Consider the following 18,518-nt stretch of genomic DNA (forward strand, 5'->3'; position numbering starts at 1 on the left):
GTAGGCGGAACCAAATGCAGGCCGTAAACTCAGTACTTCGTGTCTATTGGGCTTCTATTTGGACGAGACTGAGCATGCGCAAATTGTAGGCGGGGCCGAGATCCGAATAGACTCACTTCTAACTTAGAGCAGGCCTGGGCCAACTTGGGCCCTCCTTCCAGGTGTTTTGGACTCCAACTCCCAGCATTCCTCACAGCCTCAGGCCCCCTTCCTTTTCCCTCTCAGCCGCTTAAGCCTGAGGCTGTGAGGAATTCTGGGAGTTAGAGTCCAAAAGACGTTTGCCCAGCCTGGCCAAGAGTGAATTCTTCTGCTCTCGCCAAGGATCCTCCTCAACCATCAATGAATAACAAAAGGACTCCAGCCATTTTGGTTCGTTTCTGTCATTCTTTTATTTCATTTCTTGGGGAATGCCTTTGACAACCGGTCCGGAATCAGAGGAAGGTCATGACGGTCCCGTCCTTCCCGATCTGCCAGGGCTCCAGCGGATAGAAGCGGATCAGGATCCTTCAGCAAAGAAAGAAAAAAAATAGAATCCGAATCTGTCCCCACCTCCCCGACGGAAAGGTTTCGGACCGGCGTAACCCCGGTGCCCACCTCCCCTGAGAAAGGCGGCCTCTTGAGTTACGCGAGGCCGAGGCTCCCCGCGGCCTAGTAGGCTGCAATAAGCCTCGGGGTCGCCTTAGTGAGGCCCGGGGCTCTACTTCCCCCTCGCTTCCTCACCGCTCCGGGGCGAGTCCCAGCTCCCGCTGAAGGAACTCGAAGAAACGGGCGCTGTGCTGCTTGTTCTGCTCCGCGGAGCCCACCACGGCGATGGAGGAGACCGAGAGCAAGGCTCCCGGAGCCGAGTCCCCGCCGCGTCCGCTCAGCACCATCGAGAGGCCGCCCTTCACCGTCACCACCACGCGCTGGAGGGGGGAAATGGGGAGAATACAAAAAACTAGGCCGCGCGGGAGCCTGGGGCTCGCGTAGCCGAGGACGGCCTAAGTGAACGGAAAGTCGGCCTCCTCAACTACGCGAGCGCCAGGCTCTCCGTTGCCTAGCAGGCCTCAATCAGCCCCGGCCTTGGGTAGTGGAGGGGGAGGGAAAAGCGGCTTGGGCAGCCAGGCGAGTCCGAGCCCCACTCCACCTCCCCGCGGCCTAGTCGGGAGCACTACCTCCTCGGGTTTTCCTAAGATGTCGGCCGCGGCGCGGCTGAGCTTGGCGGCGAAGTCCTTGGGGAGGGCCTGGGCGGCCAGGCTGGTCTCGAGCTCCACGAAGGGCATGGCGACGGCGGCGAGTCCCCTCCGGAGCTGGGCCTCCTTCCCAGAATCAACAGGGCCCGGCTGGACTTTGGAATGTCGACACACAGCCCGCTCGCCGGGAGATAAGGAGCCCGGCCTGGCCTCCTCTGCGGAAAAATGCCGCCCTTCAGGCCTGGAATCCAGAAAAACCACGAACACCCCCCCCCCCCCCCTTATCCCATCATCTATGTAGCATTGAGGAAAACAGCCGGTGAATATAAATCAAGTGTTGTTGCTGTTGTTATTAAAGACTTTGGGGGAAGCCACAAGTCCCATCATCCCCACAGCAGGCTTTTGGGGGAACTACAAATCCAATAATCCCTGTAGCATTGAGTACAACTGTCGGCCTTGGGGGGCACTGCAAATCCCATCGCATGTGGCAGGCCTTTTGGGGAGGGGGAGTGCAAATCCCATCACCCACGCAGCATTGAATACAACTGATGGGGGAAGAGCTTTGGGGAAAGGACAAATCCCATCATCCCCGTAGCACGGAGATATAGTGTGGACAAAAGAGCTTTGACGCCGATGGCCTTGGCTTACAAAATGGAAAATAGACTCGGCTTGGACCAACTTGGGCCCTCCCGCCTGGTGTTTTGGATTTTAGGAATTGTGGGCGTTGCAGTCCAAAACACTGGGAGGGAGGGCCCAAGTTGGCCCAGGCGTGGCCTCGAATGAGGGCTAGAGGTGAGGTGGAGGAGCCCCATTGCCATGGATCCAAAGTCCAGGATGTGTCAGGATGCTTACGCAGGAGGAGGAGGCCAAAGGGCAAGGAGGCGGGCTGGCCCTTTAAAAAGGCCCCACTGCGGCCCAGGCCTCCCAGTTCCAGCCCAGTCCCTCCCCAGGAAGAAGCAAGGTCTCTATGGCGTTGCAAAAGCCTTAAGCTTTTCTCTTCTTCTTATGACTATTATTAATGTTGTATTATACGTTTATTATTATTGTTATTGTTATTATTTAGAATTTAATTCAGCCCTATTTCATTGCAAAAGACCTTGCCTTAAGCATGGACACGCTTTTATCTTATTCTTATGACTATTATTAATGTTGTATTATAAGTTTATTATTATTGTTATTATTATTTAGAATTTAATTCAGCCCTATTTCATTGCAAAAGAGCTTGCCTTAAGCATGGACATGCTTTTATGTTATTATGACTATTATTAATGTTGGATTATAAGTATATTATTATTTTTGTTATTATTTATTTATTTAGAATTTAATTCAGCCCTATTTCATTGCAAAAGACCTTGCCTTAAGCATGGACACGCTTTTATCTTATTCTTATGACTATTATTAATGTTGGATTATAATTATATTATTATTTTTGTTATTATTTATTTATTTAGAATTTAATTCAGCCCTATTTCATTGCAAAAGACCTTGCCTTAAGCATGGACATGCTTTTATCTTATTCTTATGACTATTATTAATGTTGGATTATAAGTATATTATTATTATTTTGTATGACACAGCAAACAAGATAGATATGGTGGATTTCGTATCACAAAATCACAAGTTGAACACTTCCCAAGTGTCTAGGACTGTGTGATGTATTATTGTTATTATTAGTATTATTATTATTTAGGATTTAATTCAGCCCTATTTCATTCTAAAAGACCTTGCCTTAGGTCTTTTACGGTGAAATAGGATATTATTGTTGTCATTTTTATTTAATTTATGATTAAATTCAACCCTATTTCATTTTAAAACACCTTTCCTTAGTCAAGGGAATTTTAAGATTAATGTAATTTGAGGGTTTAATCCCTTAGGCAAGGGAATGTATTATTATTTATTTTATTATGTCACAGCAAACAAGATAGATATGCTGGATTTCATATATCTATCTTGTTTGCTGTGACATAATAAAATAATAATACATTATTATTATTATTATTATTATTATTTAAGTAGTCATATTGAATTTAATTTAGGACAATTCAAATTACTATTAATGCATATTTCTTAATTTTTAAAGGGAATTTTAGGGCAATTGACATGGTTAATTATATGAACCCATTTACTTATACCCAATATAATAATAATAGTAATAATTATTATTTTGAATTTAATTTAGAATGCAATTTAAATTAATGCTCTAATAAATGAATTAATTCTGAGAAAATCTATGTTGCAATGGGTAAAAGAGAGCTCTTATCATAATAATATCACAATGGATAAAAGGAAGCACTTATACTCAATAAAATTGTTGTTATTATTATTATTTAATTTTAAATGTACCTCTTTCTTTCCTCGTTACAGCTCAGATCTTTGTGAGGATGGATTACGCCAAAAAGTCGCTGTCCCTTCTCTCCCCGCAATCCCTTTCCAAGTAAGCCTTTGCTTGGCATATTGTTTTGCCTCCCCTCTAGGAATCTCTAGGTCCTCCAGTGCAAGGTTAGGCTTAGGAGGGGCCTCCGTTGATGGCTCTTCTTCTCATGTCCCAGGTGCATCTTGGCAGTGGCTCCTCCTTCTCCGCCGAGGCCCCGCCCCTTCCGGGTGACCAACCACGAACGCTCAGTGCGCAAAGGGATGGTGGCCGAGAGCCTGAGGGACCTCCAGGAGAAGGTGAGCCTGGGGAGGAGGGAAGGCGGGCGCTCAAGGGCCGGACCAACCCCAGGTGCCGCCTCTAAAGACCGTTGTGTCTCCTCAGGTGCGTCACGCCTGGGCCCTCTCCGGGGAAGTCCACCTGGTCTTGGAGGAGGACGGCACCAGCGTGGAGATGGAGGAGTTCTTCCAGACGCTGGAGGAAGGGGCGGTGCTCATGGCCCTGGCCAAAGGGCAGGAATGGCGGCCAGAGAAGGTGGGTGGCCATTGTGGCTCCTTGAAGGAAGTTCATCCACCGGACCCACACGAGCCTAGAGGACTCCTCTCTCTCTCTCTCTCGCTCCTCCCACTCAATCGGATGCCCACCTTCTACAAAAGGACCAACCAATGCCTAGAGAAGTCTTCTCTCTAGGAATTTTTCAGTCCTCCAGCTCAATCCCATGGTCATCTTCCAGCGGAAGGGCCTACCAATGCTTAGAGAACCTTCTCTCTAGGAACCCTTCAGTCCTCCAGCTCAACTGACACTACTTGCACTTTCTCTGGCCCAGTTCTTTTTAGGAGCCAACCCAGGATTTTATCATAGTATGTTTATTGTATGTGATCTCATTTGTTTTATGACTTGTTTTATTGTTGATTGACTTGTTTTATTGTTGTGTTTTTATATCGTCTGTTGCCTGGGCTTGGCCCCATGTAAGCCGCCCCGAGTCCCTTCGGGGAGATGGGGAGGGGTAGAAAAATAAAATTATTATTATTATTAACTCTATGGTTGCCTACCAGTGCCAAGAGGGGTGTCCTCCTCCCTAGGACATCTCTCTGTCCTCCTTCTCAACTCAATGCTTTTCCTCCCTTTTCCGTCACAGGCACCCGGCTACCAGCTCGCGCTCTCCCAGAAGCCCCGGCACCGGATTGACGTGGCCCGGCTGACCTTTGACCTCTACAAGACCAACCCTCGGGACCTCATTGGCTGCTTGAACATCAAGACGACGCTCTACGGGACGTACAGCATGTCCTACGACATGCAGTGCTACGGGGCTAAGAGGATGATGAGGTCAGTTGGACCAAAAGAAGAGGGTTGGCACTTACGGGAGCGTGGTCCGTGGTGAAGGTGATTGATCTCTCTCTCTTTCTCTCCTTTGCGACGCAGGGAAGCTCTCCGCTGGGCGCTGTTCACCATGCAGGCCACCGGCCACGTTTTGCTGGGCACTTCCTGTTACGTGAAGCAATTGCTGGACGCCACGGAGGAGGAGAAAGCGGAGAAGGAGGTGGCGTTGCTCGGCCTCTCGCTCCGGAAGATGCTCCTGTGATTCATCATTCAGCCATTCAATGGTGACGAGGGACTCACTTGAGCAGGCCTGGGCCAAAGTTGGCCCAAGCCTGCACAATAGGGAGCCATGGACTTGTTGGGATTCTTGTGCCTGCCTTCACTTGGAACTGTGTCTTGTAAATATTTATCTTTATCTGTATGCATTAATAAAAGTCCACTTTGTTAAACCATGGTGTTGCTGGGTTTTTTCACCCTTTGCTCTCAAAACAGTGGATGGAAGTGAGGGCTCTTGCTCCTGTTGTGTCCAGCAGTTGGTGGTGGTTAGTATACAGGCGGATTGGCAGGATCATGACCCGTAGGGTGGTGAGGTTTCAGAAGGGGTGAACCTTCCTCCTAGTTCTAAAGGGCCACTTGTAAGAACTTACAAGTGGTAGCAATGAAGGGTAGAGACCTGCAAGGGAGAGGATCCAGCTGTGATCAGCTGCAGAAAAGGGTGAACCCCCCTTGCGCAATATTCCAAAGGGGACGCCTGCCCTCGAGAAGGTATTGCATGGAACACAAAGACACCCTGGACTTGATCAATATACTTTAATGATCAAAATAGACCAGAAAAATGCAGGGAAGGAAAAGGTGTCCTTGGTTCCATCTCGTCTTCCCAAATTCCTATGAATCTTCCCGAAGATTGCCTTCTTGTCTTCCTGAATTTCCTCGAGCCTTCCCAAATTTCAATTCCTCTTCTCGAATGTGACCTTCTCATCTCCCTGAATAGCCTTTTCACCTTCCCAAATTCCTATCCATCCTGGAATATTGCCTTCTTGTCTTCCTAAATTTCGATTCTATCATTTCCTTGTCTTCCTGAATTTGACTTCCTTGTCCTCCACTTCCTCACTCATTTTCCTTCTTTATGAAACGCCCAAATTCCTGGAGAAGGGTTTCCTTAACAAACCGAACAACAAGCTGGTATTTGGATTCTGTATTATTATGTTCAAAAGGAGAAGGCACGGAACGGTTGGGGATGATCATTGCGTTGTGCTTGAAATGTCATCGGATCGTCTCTTTTTACCGACAAGAAAAGGTTGTTGACGGAGCCACGATTCTTCCTTGTGTCATAATTTCCGTCCGCCACAACATCGTCTACGATAGTTTTGTTCTACCGCAATAGCGATATCAAGGAGCCGAGGAAGGTGGCAATAATAACGCAGTTAGAAAACGACCAAATAAGTAACTTCACCGAAAGCGGCTACTGCAGCGGAGTGTAAACAATAAAACCATGTGTCGCAATGGCGACATCTTCCTATGTCCTTTAACAACAGGCTGGTGCAATAAAGTCCAAATAAACAGGGATCCAATACAACGGAGGAGGAAAAATTCTTCACGTTTCCCCAAAAACAAGGGAGAGGGTGTCAAGGGGAACCATTCGTACAAATATATATAGATCTATATTCTCTCCCAAAGGAAAGGAGAAATAGGAAAAACGGTGGCCAAAAACGGAGTGCCGCCGTCATGCGCTATTACAAAGGTTAGCAAACAGTACAAAAAGGAGGTCCAAGGACAGGCGGCAGATTCGTTTCCGGCGTTGGGTTTGTGAGCGACTCTTCCGACCCGTTGGCTTTAGAGTTCCTCAAAGAAAGCCACGCGGGATTTGGTGCTCTGCAAGGTCAGCTGCGGAGAGAAAAAGGAAGGACGGGGGAGACAGACACAGAGACATTCCATGAGACTGCAGACCGGGCTCTGCCAAGTGGGTGCGGGATAGCACAACGTTCCCCAGAAAAGCCAGCGCGGAATTGTGCAACGGACCCCCCTAGGAACAAAAAACGAAGCCAAGGCAGGTGAGCGACTGACTCCTCTCTGCTGCGCTTTGCCTTCCTTCTCAAGGGAAAAATCAATGACTCCTTCGCAGGAGGGAAGCAAGGAAAACCTCACTGGGATCCAATGGGACTTGAGGCCATCTAGTCCAACCCCTTTCCGCCATAGAGGAATCCAAGAGGTTTTGGTTCAAGGAGGGGACCCCTAAGGAGCATCAAGATCAACCCCACTGAGCCATACAGGAATACAACGGGGTCCAAGGGGTCTTGGTCCCGTCTAGTCGAATCCCATTGGGCCATCTAGGAAGGAATGGGTCCTAACACCACTTCAGTGCAAGGAGATGGAGTTGAGAGAGTTGTGGTTTCCCAAGCTCCTTGGAATCCTGGGGAAGGAGAGGCCCCGTGTGCCCCGGAGCAAGGGTGCAACTGCTTGTCAGGCAAGCCCATGCAGAGGTTAGTGGCCAATGCGCCCCCGCCACCGTCACCAGACACACACACAAGCGCCAGCTTTGGACTGACCTACCACGCGGGCGCCTCAAATGCAGATGGGTCTTCTGCCCTGGCCTGGAGGCTGAACCGGCAAAACAAACACAGAAGAGGGCCTCCGTTTCAATTGGGTCCGCTACTGCTTCTCTCAAATCGCGCCCCCTCTAGGCATTGTCTGGGTCCTCCAGCGCAACTCTGTGGCCCTCCTGCGCAGGAAGTCCTTCGTTTCAATGGGGTTGGCTATCGTTTCTCTCAAATCGTGCCCCCTCTAGGCTTTGTCTAGGTCCTCCAGCACGACTCCGTGGCCTTCCTGCACAGGAAGTCCTTCGTTTCAATAGGGTTGGCTCTCACCCTCAGCTCGGTTGGCCCGATATTCTAACCACATACGAGGGGGAGCACATTTGTGCAGAGTGGGAGAACTCGGTTGCGGAGAGGCAGGCGCCGTTAAACTACATCTCCCAGCATCCTGTCAAAGAGCATGGGTTCTGGGAGTGGGGGCCTGATATTTATTTATTATTTATTACTATATTTATATACAACAATATAGTATTCATTTATTTATAAATAAATATAGTAAATAAATAAATGTATTAATAAATGTATTTATAAATAAATATCGTAAATAAATAATAAAATAAATATGTATATACAGTGCTGTAGGGTTACGGCGTGATAAGTCTGTGAATCACATTCTTGGAATCTGGCAAAACACCAGGCTGGACGCGCAAAGAGGACTCCCTCGAGTAGATAGCCTGGACGATGGTCCCCTGGAAGGCGACTCCTGGGCTCTAGAGTCCACTGCCCTCCCACCCAAGCCAGTGGCCGCCTTTTCCGCCTACCTTCTTGATGGTGTTGTGCTTGCTGTTGCCCCGGTCGTTGCTCTCGTTGTGCAGGATATCCATGGCGGTCTCTCGCTCCTTCAGCTTCAAGGCCTCGATCTCCGTCTTCAGCTCGTTCAGCTGCTCCTGGAGGTGCTTGCTCTTCTCCATGTATTCCACCCTGGGAACAAAGAGAGAGACCCTCTCGTTGGCCGCTTGGTTTGGGTCGAAGCTGCCGAAGCACTGACCGGCGCCAATGAGCGGCACAACGCCAATCCCCAATTCAGAAGCTGACGTCAAATGATATTCTTGGCCCCGGGGCTGCGTCAGGAGAGAGAGGAGGACTCACTTCTCCTTCTCGATCTCCATGGAGAGCCTCTTCATGTCGGTGTCCTTGAAGTCAAAAGAGAGGCTCTCGCTGATGAGTCCGTAGGCGGGCAGGTCGGCAGGCAGGGCGGTGGCGGGACTCGCACTCATGGCCTGCGTGTAGGAGGACTTGTTGGTGATCTCCAGGAGCTTCTGCTTGGCCCTCCGCTCCGAGTCCCGGGCCTCCTGCAGGTCCTGCTTGAGCTGGTCGGCCTCCTTGGCCCTCCGCTCGGACTCCTCGGCCATCTTGAGCGCCAGCATCTCGGCCTCCAGGACCTTCTGCTCCATCAGCCGCTTCTCCTCTTCCGTCCGGATGGCCGTGGCCTTGATGCGCTGCATCTCCTGCTCAGCCTCGGCTGCCTTCTGGGCCAGGAGCTTGGCCTCTTCTTCTGTGATTTGGGCCTTTTCGGCCAGCAGGTCCGCCGTTTCCTCCGAGCGCATCTGGGAAAACAAAACCATCTCCGCTGGTAAACAATGAGCCCCTCAGGGCTAGCTAGAAACGATCTCCACAATCTGACCTTTCTGCAAGCAGGGATGGAGGACCATTTCAGTCCAGAAACCCATACAGATGAATTACAAAATCTGTCAAATCCCCGCAAGGAGAAAACCAGCCTCCCAAGAGTCTTACTAAGGCTTCGTTGGCCATGGTTGCCTCTTCTTTCAGCTGCAAGAGCCGCCGCTCCAACTCGTCCCGGGTCCGCTCGGCCTCCTCCCGCATTTGTTTCTCTCGCGCCAGGCGCTGCCGCTCCATCTGCTTGCGGGCCTTCTCCTCCCGGGCCTGGGCCTTCATCTGCTGGACCTCCAAGGAGTCGGCCTTCCTCCTCCTCATGAACAGGTCGTGGTTCCCGATGCAGAGCTGGAGGATCTGTCCCGGCGAGAGGAGAGAGGCACCGAGAAGAAGGGGTGGCCTCCTCCCAGCCCAAGGGGGTGTCCCTCGCCCCCCTCTTCTGGGCCTCTGGGGCACCTACCAGCTTGTTGACCCGCAGCTTGGAGGAGTTGAACTTGAAGACGTCAATCTTTTTATCCAGGGGCTTAATGGTGAACTGGAGGAGAAGGAAGGCATATACATAGAGAGAGAGAGATGGAGAAGGCAGAAAGCAAGGCCTTCTTCTCCGAGCTGGAGAAGGGGGAAAGGAGACCTCAGAGCTGGGGAATGGCCAAAGTAGGCCTTCTTCTCAGAGCTGGAGAAGGGAGGAAGTAGGCCTTTTTCTCAAAACCAAATAAGGGGAAAGTTGGACTTGTTTTCAGAGCTGGACAAAGGGGAAAGCAAGGCCTTCTTCTCAAAGGGGGAGTAGGGGGAAAGTAGGCCTTCTTGAAGATCTGGGGGCATGGCAATAATAATAATAATAATAATAATAATAATAATAATAATAATAATAATAATGTGCTGTGGTTCCAATCAATTCCTGTCGAAAGGGGACTCCCACCTACCTCCTTATCACTGTAGGAGACGTTGCGGATCTCGTTCCACGGGAAGGAGATCTTGGGGGTCAGCTTGTTTTCGGGATCATAGATATGGAGGCCCAAGGCATCCACACCCAAGAGCAGCTCGGTCCCTTTCTTATTCTGAGGGGAAAAGAAGAGGGAAAAAATATGTTTCTCGTCAAATCCTTTCCCGCAGAACAAAGTCGGAGCAAAATAGACGCAAAGGAGAATCCGCTGGTGCAACGGAGCCCACAAACGGGAGAGCCTTACCCGAATGGCAAAATAGTTGACGCCGTACATCTCGAGGTCCTGGGCAATCTTGAGGTACTCCATCTCCGCCTCATCCCTGCAAGAGAAAGGAGGATCCCCACTCTCTCCTTCTCTCAAGGCTTCTCCTTAAGCGCCCCCCAATATCCACAATGCTGGCCAGGCCTCCATCTCACCTGGCTCTCCCCCGGTGCTGGCCGTACCAAGCGGTGATCCTTTCCTCCCACATTTCCGGGGTCATCTGGTAGAGGTTGATCACCTGGAAGGAGGAGGAGGGGCCCCAAAGGAAGGCATTTAGCACATTCTCTCAGTACAGACCAGTGCAGTCTGCTGGTCAGAACGAGGCCAAACTAGAAGCACAACGTCCTTACCCGTTTCGGAAGCAGTTCCTCCTGAGCAAGGAAGCCACGTTTGTGGACACCGGGGTCATAGTCTCCGTACTGCAGGGACACACACAAAAAGAACGTGAACAGAAGCCAACAATGATGCAAATTGGACGCTCTCCCTCCCAGGCTGGATGGACTCCCAAAAATCCACAATAATAATAATAATTGGACGAGAAAGAGCATCCAGACCACAATATGGAGCTGACCTTGGCCTGGACTGCGTAAGAAGCAAGAAGGACGGAGGCTTCAGGGGGACAGTAGATCTTCTCGTCCAAAATCTGCTTCTTGACCTGCAAGAAGAACAAGGAGCTGACCTTTTGTTGGCTGGATTGAACCGGGAGAGCTTTGGACTCCAACTCCCAGCTTTCCCAGATGAATCACCTCCAAGGCTCATTGAGTCCACCATTCCTGAAAGATGCCCCCCCCCCCCCCGAGCTCTGTTTGGAGGCCTCCAAAGATGGAGCTGGTCCTTCTCGGCGTACCTGAAGGAAGAACAAGTGTTGTGTGATTTCCTGGACCAGCTCCTCCTCGGCGTTCTCCGGGTAGAACTTGGCCAGGAAGTGGAACGTGACTGGCTCCTCCTTCGGGACATCGTGGTCCAAGACCTGCAACATTGGCATGGATTCACAAAACTGCATAGATCCTCCGTCTCTCTCCCGTCTCGAGTCTCAGATTGGACTGAAGTAACAAATAAGTGAGCAAGTCCCAAGGTTGGAGATATGAGGCTGGAGAGAGACTGAGGATCCGTGAAATGGGGGCTCACACCACTGCATAGATCCTCAGTCGGATCCGTATCGTAAAAACGAATGGTCAAGTGCCTCGTCCTGACCTTCTTGTCCATCTTGAGCCAGGCCATGGTGTCCTTGATCATGTACTGCAGGCCAAAGAACCACGTCTCGCGGAGCCCCAGCGTCCGGCAGACCAGGTCAAAGAGGTCCTTCCCTTTCCATTTGACCTGCGGCAGAGAAGCAGGGGTGAGGAAGTCCTGCTGGAGGACCGTGAACATTCCTAGAGAGGGCTCTACGGTGACTTCCTGTGGACTCTATGGAAATTCCAAGGGAGGTAGCACCTCTAGGAACTTGGCAGCACATCTCTATGGGGACATGGGGTAGATCCGTACCATGCATACCAGACACAGGATATTCCACTAGCTCCAAAACAAAGGACCACAACCAGGATCCTGCAGCACTGAGCCACGGGCGTTTGGGTGGCATCGAAGGGCATCCAGCCAACAATGTACAGAACCCACTCCTGGTCCGAGGCCGCACTACAAATCCCAGCTCACCTCGCAGTTGAACTCCATCTCGGCCTCCATGGTGACAATGCGGACAGTGAAGGTCTTGGGCTGCTTCCTCTTCAAGGAGCTGAAGCTCATGCGGGAAGCAATGGCGCCGGCCATCTCCGGGGCCTCCGGGAGATCTAGTTGGCCCCACCAGGAAGCCTAGGGCGCCAAGGGCGGGCAGCCAAAAGACCCATGGACAGGGGCAGAGCCGTGGGGCCAAGGCGGCTTCCTCCACCCCTGGGCTTCCTCAAAGGCCGACGGGACGACGGGTCAATCAAGGATCAACATCAAGATGGATGGATTGGCTGGCTGACTGGCTGAAAGAGAGGGTTCAATCAGTGTTATAGTCTGAGTAGATGCAGAAGACGATGGATTGCTCAGCTGCCAATCAATCGATTGATTGGTTGAGAGGTATTGGTTTATATTGGAGCGACTGATGGAAAGACCAGTTGTTATTATTGGGACAAATAATTTTTTCACCATCTTGTGGGATATTTCCCGGAGGTGGGTAGGACAATTGATCAATCGATCCATTGATTGATCGACTGAAAAAATTGATACTTATTGGGATTTATTGGGGTAAAGAAGGGCCTATCTTCTCCTTTCGGTTCTTATTGAATCAGTAGGACAAGTGATCAATCAATACCTCACAACCTCTGAGGATGCCTGCCATAGATGTGGGCGAAACGTCAGGAGAGAATGCTTCTGGAACATGGCCAGACAGCCCGGAAAACTCACAACAACCCCGATCTATCAATGGACCGATGGATCAATCGATTGGAAGAGTTTTCGGGGGGGCTGGAGGGGGGAGGGCCCAAACTCTGGCCTGGTTCACCGCCCAAGAGGGTCTTCGGAGGGAAATCCAAGGCGGGATTGAATCAAGATCTATTATCGATTGATTGATTCCAAAAAGGCCCCTGATGGAGGATATTTCCGGGCCAAAACGGGTTTTTTCCTACCTGAAGGGAAGCTGAGGAGGAAGGGAGGCCGAGGGAGGCCGCTTCCCTCACGTTTTGGGCCGGAAACGGAAGGAAAAGGGAAAAATCAGGGGGGGGCGCGGGGGGGGGGGGTAAACGGAACAGCCTCCTGGAAGCGCGGGGGGAGGGGAGGGGAACAGCCCGCCCGAAGGAAAAGAAATCGGCCCTCACCTCCGCCGCCGGAGCCAGACCTGCCACTCCTCGCATCTCCTGCTCCCGATTGGTTGGCAGGCGCCACGCCCCCCTAGGAGGCGGGGTTCACCGCCAACGCTGCCTAGTGGTTGCCTCTCCTCGCCGTTTGCTATTGGTTAGGGGGTGAAAAGAGGCCCCGCCCCCCCAAAGCAGAGTGGGCCATTCTTTCTCTTTAAGGGGACATCGAGAGGCCCGCGAGATGGTTTATCTGTCACACTTCCGGGTGCCGAGCGAAAAACGAAATGCTATTTACAGTTAAATAAAAAGCAGAGCAAGACTCCCCCGTCCTGTTTCTCCCTCAGCTTTTCAAACGGAACCCGAAGTGTTAAGGGAAAGGACATAGAGTTCTCCGATTGGTGCGTCCGCCTGCCATTTGGCCCCCAAGGCCTGGCCCTCTCCCCTAGAGGCCATTCTGATTGGCGGGCTGGGAAAGGAAGGCCCTGGAGCGCCGAAAGGCGTGTGTGTTGCCAAAGCAAGGCCTCGCCGCCCCGCCCACCTGGAAACCAGGCCCCGCCCCCAAATAAAGGGGCGTGTCCTCCTTCGCCTCTTGGGTCGGAGAGGAAAAAAAATGGCTGCGACGCGAAGGCTGGTTTTGGAGGCTCTTCGGGGCAGAGCGGCCTTTCCCTTTTCCGGCCTCGGCTTCCGGTAGGAAGAGATGCAATGGAGATACATATAGATTATATAGGCAGCAATACTCTGAACAGATTTAGCAATCGATCTCATAGATGGAGGAACAGATTTAGGAATAGATTTCATATATATAGTAATGTATATAAAAATATATCTAGGAATAGATTTAATATATTAAGGAATAGATTTATGATATTTAAGATATGTAGGGATGTATTTAATATATATATATATAGCAATATATTTAATATATTTAGGATTATCTATCTAATATATTTAGAAATATATTTAATATATATATAGCAATACTTTTAATATATTTAGGAATTTATCTAGTATGTTTAGCAATATATTTAATATATATACCAGTACTTTAAAGGTATTTAGGAATCATATATATATATATATATATATATATGCAATATATTTAGGGACATATAGATAGATACATAGATATCAATACTTCTAATATATTTAAGATTATCTATCGTATATATTTAGGAATATATTTAATATACATATAACAATACTTTTAATATATTAAGAAATATATCTAATATGTTTAGGAATATATTTAATATAGATACCAGTACTTTAAAGGTATTTAGGAATCATATATATATATATATATATATAGGGACATATAGATAGATACATAGATATCAATACCTCTAATATATTTAGGAATATATCTAATATATTAAAGAACATATTTAGGAATATATTTAATATATTTAGGAATGCATTTAGGACTATGTTATATATATAGCAATATTTTAATATATTTAGGAATATATCTAATAGATTTAGGAGTAGATTTAATATATATCGCAATGAAGGTTTCCTTTCTCCGTATCAAAGTTAATGAATGGCTCGCTTCGGGCCAAAGGTCTAGGCCAAGGCCAAAGGGGGCGCATTTCTACTTTAATTTTATTTTTATATGATTCCTCACTTTTATTATTATTTGTAGTGATAAGACTAATAATACTGTTGTGTGTATATATATATATAATATATAGTACTGATACACACATATATAATAGTAATGGTAATAGTGATAATAATCATCATATAGAAGTGCTGTTGTTATTATACAAGCCCAGGCTGTAGTAATAATTATGAGATATAACACATTAAGAATAATAGTGATAATACTGATATGTACACACAATTATATAATAGTAATAATACTGATATATACACACACATTTATATAATAGTAATAATATTGATATGTATACATATTATATAATAGTAGTAATAATACTAGGATATGCACACACATATATAATAGTAATCATAGGCCCAATGAGGACCAAAGCAATGAGTCTGAGCTGTAATAGTAATACAGTAATAATATATCATATATCAAAATATAATATATATATAAATATTATTATTACAGCTTGGGCTCATTGCTCTGGTCCTTTGTCATTGTTCTCCCATTTTGATATATTTTGCACTTTGGCACAGATCCTTGTTTTACTCTCCTGCTTTTAATATTTTATGCTATATGTTGATTACTATGATGGTTTTATTGATATTGATGTTTTACAGTTGGAATTATTGTTTTATCATTTTATTGTTGTATGTTTCGGGCTTGGTCCCCATGTAAGCTGCTCCGAGTCCCCATTGGGGAGATGGGGCGGGGTATAAAAATAAAGTTATTATTATTATTATTGTATTATTCCTTTCTTTACCATGTGTATACATGGAAATGTCATTATATATATATATACACACACACACACACATATATATATATATATACAGAATATCCCATCATCCACTGGGATGAGCAATGAGCTACCATCACAACAGTATTATTATTATTATTATTGTTATTGTTATCATCATTAATATTAATATTTCTATGATTTGCAGGCATTACTCCCAGGATGGGGAAAGCAGCTGGTTCCGCTCGCTCTTTGTGCACAAGGTGGACCCTCGGAAGGACGCTCATTCCACCCTCTTGTCCAAAAAGGAAGCCAACCACCTCTATAAAATCCAATGCAAGTATCGGATTAATATTCAGATTCATTCCTAGCTTCACTCTTTGCGCTCATTCATCGCTCTTTCTCTCTGTTTCAGTCCACAATGTGAAGCCCGAATGCTTGGAAGCTTACAACAGCTTGGCGTAAGTCTCTCAATGCCCCTCCCTTCCCTAGAGGGGATGAGGGGGTGATGGGAGATGTAGTACTTCCTGCCTGCCTTCCTTCCGCAGGGAGGAAGTCCTTCCGAAATTGCACTCGGATGCCAATTATCCTTGCGACTTGGTTGGGAACTGGAATACATGGTACGGCGAACAGGACCAGGCAGGTAAGGAAGAGGGACCATATAGCCCATCATCCACTGAAATTAGCAATGAGCTACCATTGCAAACGTATTATTATTCTTTCTATTATTATATATTTATTATTGTGTATTTATTATTATGTATTTAATATTGTTATTATTATGATTGTTGTTACATTATTTTTATTATTAATATCATCATCATTATTATTTCCGCAGTTCACCTTTGGCGGTTTTCAGGTGGCTACCCAGCTCTGATGGATTCCATGAACAAGTTGAAACAGAACCAGGTCTTGGAATTAAGATGATTATTATTTCAATTAATTTAAATAATAATAATTTTATTATTATTATGCAGTGCAATCATTATATTTATTATTATTATCATCATCATTTTATTATTTGTAGTATGCAATGTATTGTAGTCATTGTAAAAATAATTATTATTGTTGTAGTCATTATAATGTATTAATTACATTTCTTATTCTATTACATATATACATACATGCATATTTAACGGATTTTAAACACGTTTTATGTTTTATATTTTATACTGTATTTAATTGGTTGTATTTTTTATATGTTGTTGTTTTTAATGATGTATCGGCATCGAATTGTTGCCAATTGTACGCCGCCCTGAGTCCCTCCGGGTGAGAAGGGCGGGATAGAAATATTTGAAATAATAAATAAATAAATAAATAAATAAATTTATGCTATGCTATATATACCGTATGATGATGCAACGTGTTTATTATATTTATTAGTATATATGATGATTATTAAATTTGTTCAATGTATTATTATTATTATATAATATATATATTCTAGGAATATTTGGAATTCCGCAAGGAGAGGAGCAAGATGCTGCTTTCCCGGAGGAACCAGTTGCTGCTGGAGTTCAGTTTTTGGAACGAACCTCTGCCTCGTTCTGGGCCAAATATTTACGAATTGCGGACATATAACTTAAAAGTAAGCAAACATTGGATCAAAAATAGGATTGCAAAAATTACTAAAATCATAATGATTCCTCTGTGTTTTGCTTTCAGCCTGGGACCATGATCGAATGGGGAAATAACTGGTAAGCAACACCCCCTCTCAAAAATATTATTATTGTTATTGCTATTATCCATTTTATTAGTTTTCATTGTTTTATTTATTATTGTACATTTTTGTGTTTTCCTGCATGGAATCCTTTCTATTTCTTTGCTGCCCTCTTGCGGTTGCATCTGAGCCCATTTGCTAATCCTTTCTAATCCCATTTCCCCATTTGTATCCCAAAACGGGGCAGAGTTTATACTTGAAAGACCCATATACATTTAAGTTGCGAAATAACGAATCTGTCTGCGCCATTATGGCCCCGGTCCCGCAAACAAAGAAAGAAAGAAACCCATGTTACTCTCGCTCTTCTCTTTGCCTTGATTTCTGCAGGGCCCGGGCCATCAAGTACCGCCAGGAGAACCAGGAGGCCGTGGGGGGCTTCTTCTCCCAAATCGGGGAGCTCTACATCGTCCACCACTTGTGGGGTGAGCGGTCCCAGCATCCCCATGCCCGTAAGGCCCGAGGACTGGGATCTGGGTCTCGGGAGTCAAGGGGCTTCTCTCCTCCTCCCTCCCCTCTGCAGCTTATCGGGATTTGCAGTCGCGAGAGGAGACCCGGAACGCCGCCTGGAGGAAGCGCGGCTGGGATGAGAACGTCTACTACACAGGTCAGGCCTCCCGGCAGGCCACACCCCCTCCCTTAGGCCCCGCCCAGACCGATCCTTTGAGACTTTAGTCCCGCCCCTCTCTGACTCCGCCCCTCCCCATCCCCTCCCTTAGACCCTGGGCCTACCCCTCCCTTTGGCTCCGCCCCTCCCTTAGGCCCCGCCCCCTTTCTGACCCTTAGAGATCTCGGTCCTTCCTTTGACTCCCTCCCCCCAGTCCTCTGTTTCTGAGCCCCGGCTTTCCCCACAGGCCCCCCACTCTGTCCTATTGACCCCTAACAACCCCCCCCCCCAGTGCTCAGGGCTGTCTCTGAACCCCTGACCCCGTGACCCCGGTCCAACCTCGTGACCCTCCCCCCCCCCCCCCCCAATGTGTCTGTGTGTGCAGTGCCTCTGGTCCGGAGCATGGAGTCCCGCATCATGATCCCCTTGAAGATCTCCCCGTTGCAGTGAAGACCAAGAAGAGCAGCGAGCGAGGAAGAAGAAGAAGAAGACACCCTCCAAACCCTTCTCACGCACAAATATATGCATAGGGAGAGAGAAATATCTTTTTTGGGGCCCAGTTTTGGACCAAAACCCGGAGCAGGTTCCCTCCCGAGCCGGGAGAGGGCTGTGGTTGTTTTGCTGGGACCCGGTGCCTTGTCCTCCGCCCCCCTCCCTGGACATTCCCACCATCTCTTGAGACTGGGATGGAAAGTCTTGCAATACACTGAATGGTTTACGGAAAGACAAATGGTGTCGCCTTTGGTCTTTTTTTGGGGGGGGGGGATCTCCGTTGGCTCCTCTTTTCATGGGAAGAAGA

The 18,518-nt window shown here is 47.5% G+C and overlaps 4 protein-coding genes across 12 annotated transcripts; 2 read left to right on the forward strand and 2 right to left on the reverse strand.

The window, feature by feature from the left end:
• The first annotated feature begins 80 nt into the window (after window positions 1–80).
• Window positions 81–5,312, forward strand: cidec (cell death inducing DFFA like effector c). Of its 3 annotated transcripts, none has more exons than XM_008119761.3 (6): window positions 81–369; window positions 3,537–3,606; window positions 3,722–3,842; window positions 3,928–4,077; window positions 4,682–4,869; window positions 4,966–5,312. In XM_008119761.3, exons 2-6 carry the CDS (start codon window positions 3,554–3,556, stop codon window positions 5,123–5,125), a joined length of 672 nt encoding a protein of 223 aa, XP_008117968.1. In that variant the 5' UTR covers window positions 81–369; window positions 3,537–3,553; the 3' UTR covers window positions 5,126–5,312. The 3 variants fall into 3 exon arrangements, with proteins under 3 accessions (XP_008117968.1, XP_008117969.2, XP_003226845.2); XM_008119762.3 differs by lacking the exon at window positions 81–369 and adding an exon at window positions 1,348–1,491; XM_003226797.4 differs by lacking the exon at window positions 81–369 and adding an exon at window positions 1,508–2,133.
• LOC100555560 (D-dopachrome decarboxylase-B) lies at window positions 365–5,045 on the reverse strand. The gene is made up of 4 exons (XM_003226820.4): window positions 4,905–5,045; window positions 1,155–1,387; window positions 721–905; window positions 365–504 (listed from the first exon to the last, which is right to left on the reverse strand). The coding sequence occupies exons 1-4, from the start codon at window positions 4,993–4,995 to the stop codon at window positions 432–434; spliced, it is 582 nt and encodes a 193-aa protein (XP_003226868.2). The 5' UTR covers window positions 4,996–5,045; the 3' UTR covers window positions 365–431.
• A 346-nt stretch (window positions 5,313–5,658) lies between the features above and the next one.
• On the reverse strand, window positions 5,659–13,286 carry nf2 (NF2, moesin-ezrin-radixin like (MERLIN) tumor suppressor). Of its 7 annotated transcripts, none has more exons than XM_008119769.3 (15): window positions 12,880–12,983; window positions 11,924–12,237; window positions 11,468–11,593; window positions 11,121–11,243; window positions 10,845–10,928; window positions 10,624–10,692; window positions 10,429–10,511; window positions 10,256–10,331; window positions 9,992–10,126; window positions 9,529–9,603; window positions 9,189–9,425; window positions 8,544–9,001; window positions 8,216–8,375; window positions 7,414–7,461; window positions 5,659–6,747 (listed from the first exon to the last, which is right to left on the reverse strand). In XM_008119769.3, the coding sequence occupies exons 2-14, from the start codon at window positions 12,035–12,037 to the stop codon at window positions 7,426–7,428; spliced, it is 1,776 nt and encodes a 591-aa protein (XP_008117976.1). In that variant the 5' UTR covers window positions 12,038–12,237; window positions 12,880–12,983; the 3' UTR covers window positions 5,659–6,747; window positions 7,414–7,425. The 7 variants fall into 7 exon arrangements, with proteins under 7 accessions (XP_008117976.1, XP_008117974.1, XP_008117972.1 ...); XM_008119767.3 differs by having other exon boundaries at window positions 7,410–7,461; XM_008119765.3 differs by lacking the exons at window positions 7,414–7,461; window positions 12,880–12,983 and adding an exon at window positions 13,069–13,286.
• Window positions 13,287–13,572: 286 nt separating this feature from the next.
• On the forward strand, window positions 13,573–18,449 carry nipsnap1 (nipsnap homolog 1). Its single transcript, XM_062958515.1, has 10 exons — window positions 13,573–13,734; window positions 15,604–15,731; window positions 15,811–15,856; window positions 15,944–16,038; window positions 16,234–16,304; window positions 16,843–16,983; window positions 17,061–17,092; window positions 17,443–17,537; window positions 17,636–17,719; window positions 18,105–18,449. The coding sequence occupies exons 1-10, from the start codon at window positions 13,658–13,660 to the stop codon at window positions 18,167–18,169; spliced, it is 834 nt and encodes a 277-aa protein (XP_062814585.1). The 5' UTR covers window positions 13,573–13,657; the 3' UTR covers window positions 18,170–18,449.
• The last annotated feature ends 69 nt before the right edge of the window (window positions 18,450–18,518 follow it).

Source organism: Anolis carolinensis, chromosome X, assembly GCF_035594765.1.
Source record: "Anolis carolinensis isolate JA03-04 chromosome X, rAnoCar3.1.pri, whole genome shotgun sequence".
NCBI lineage: Eukaryota > Metazoa > Chordata > Lepidosauria > Squamata > Dactyloidae > Anolis > Anolis carolinensis.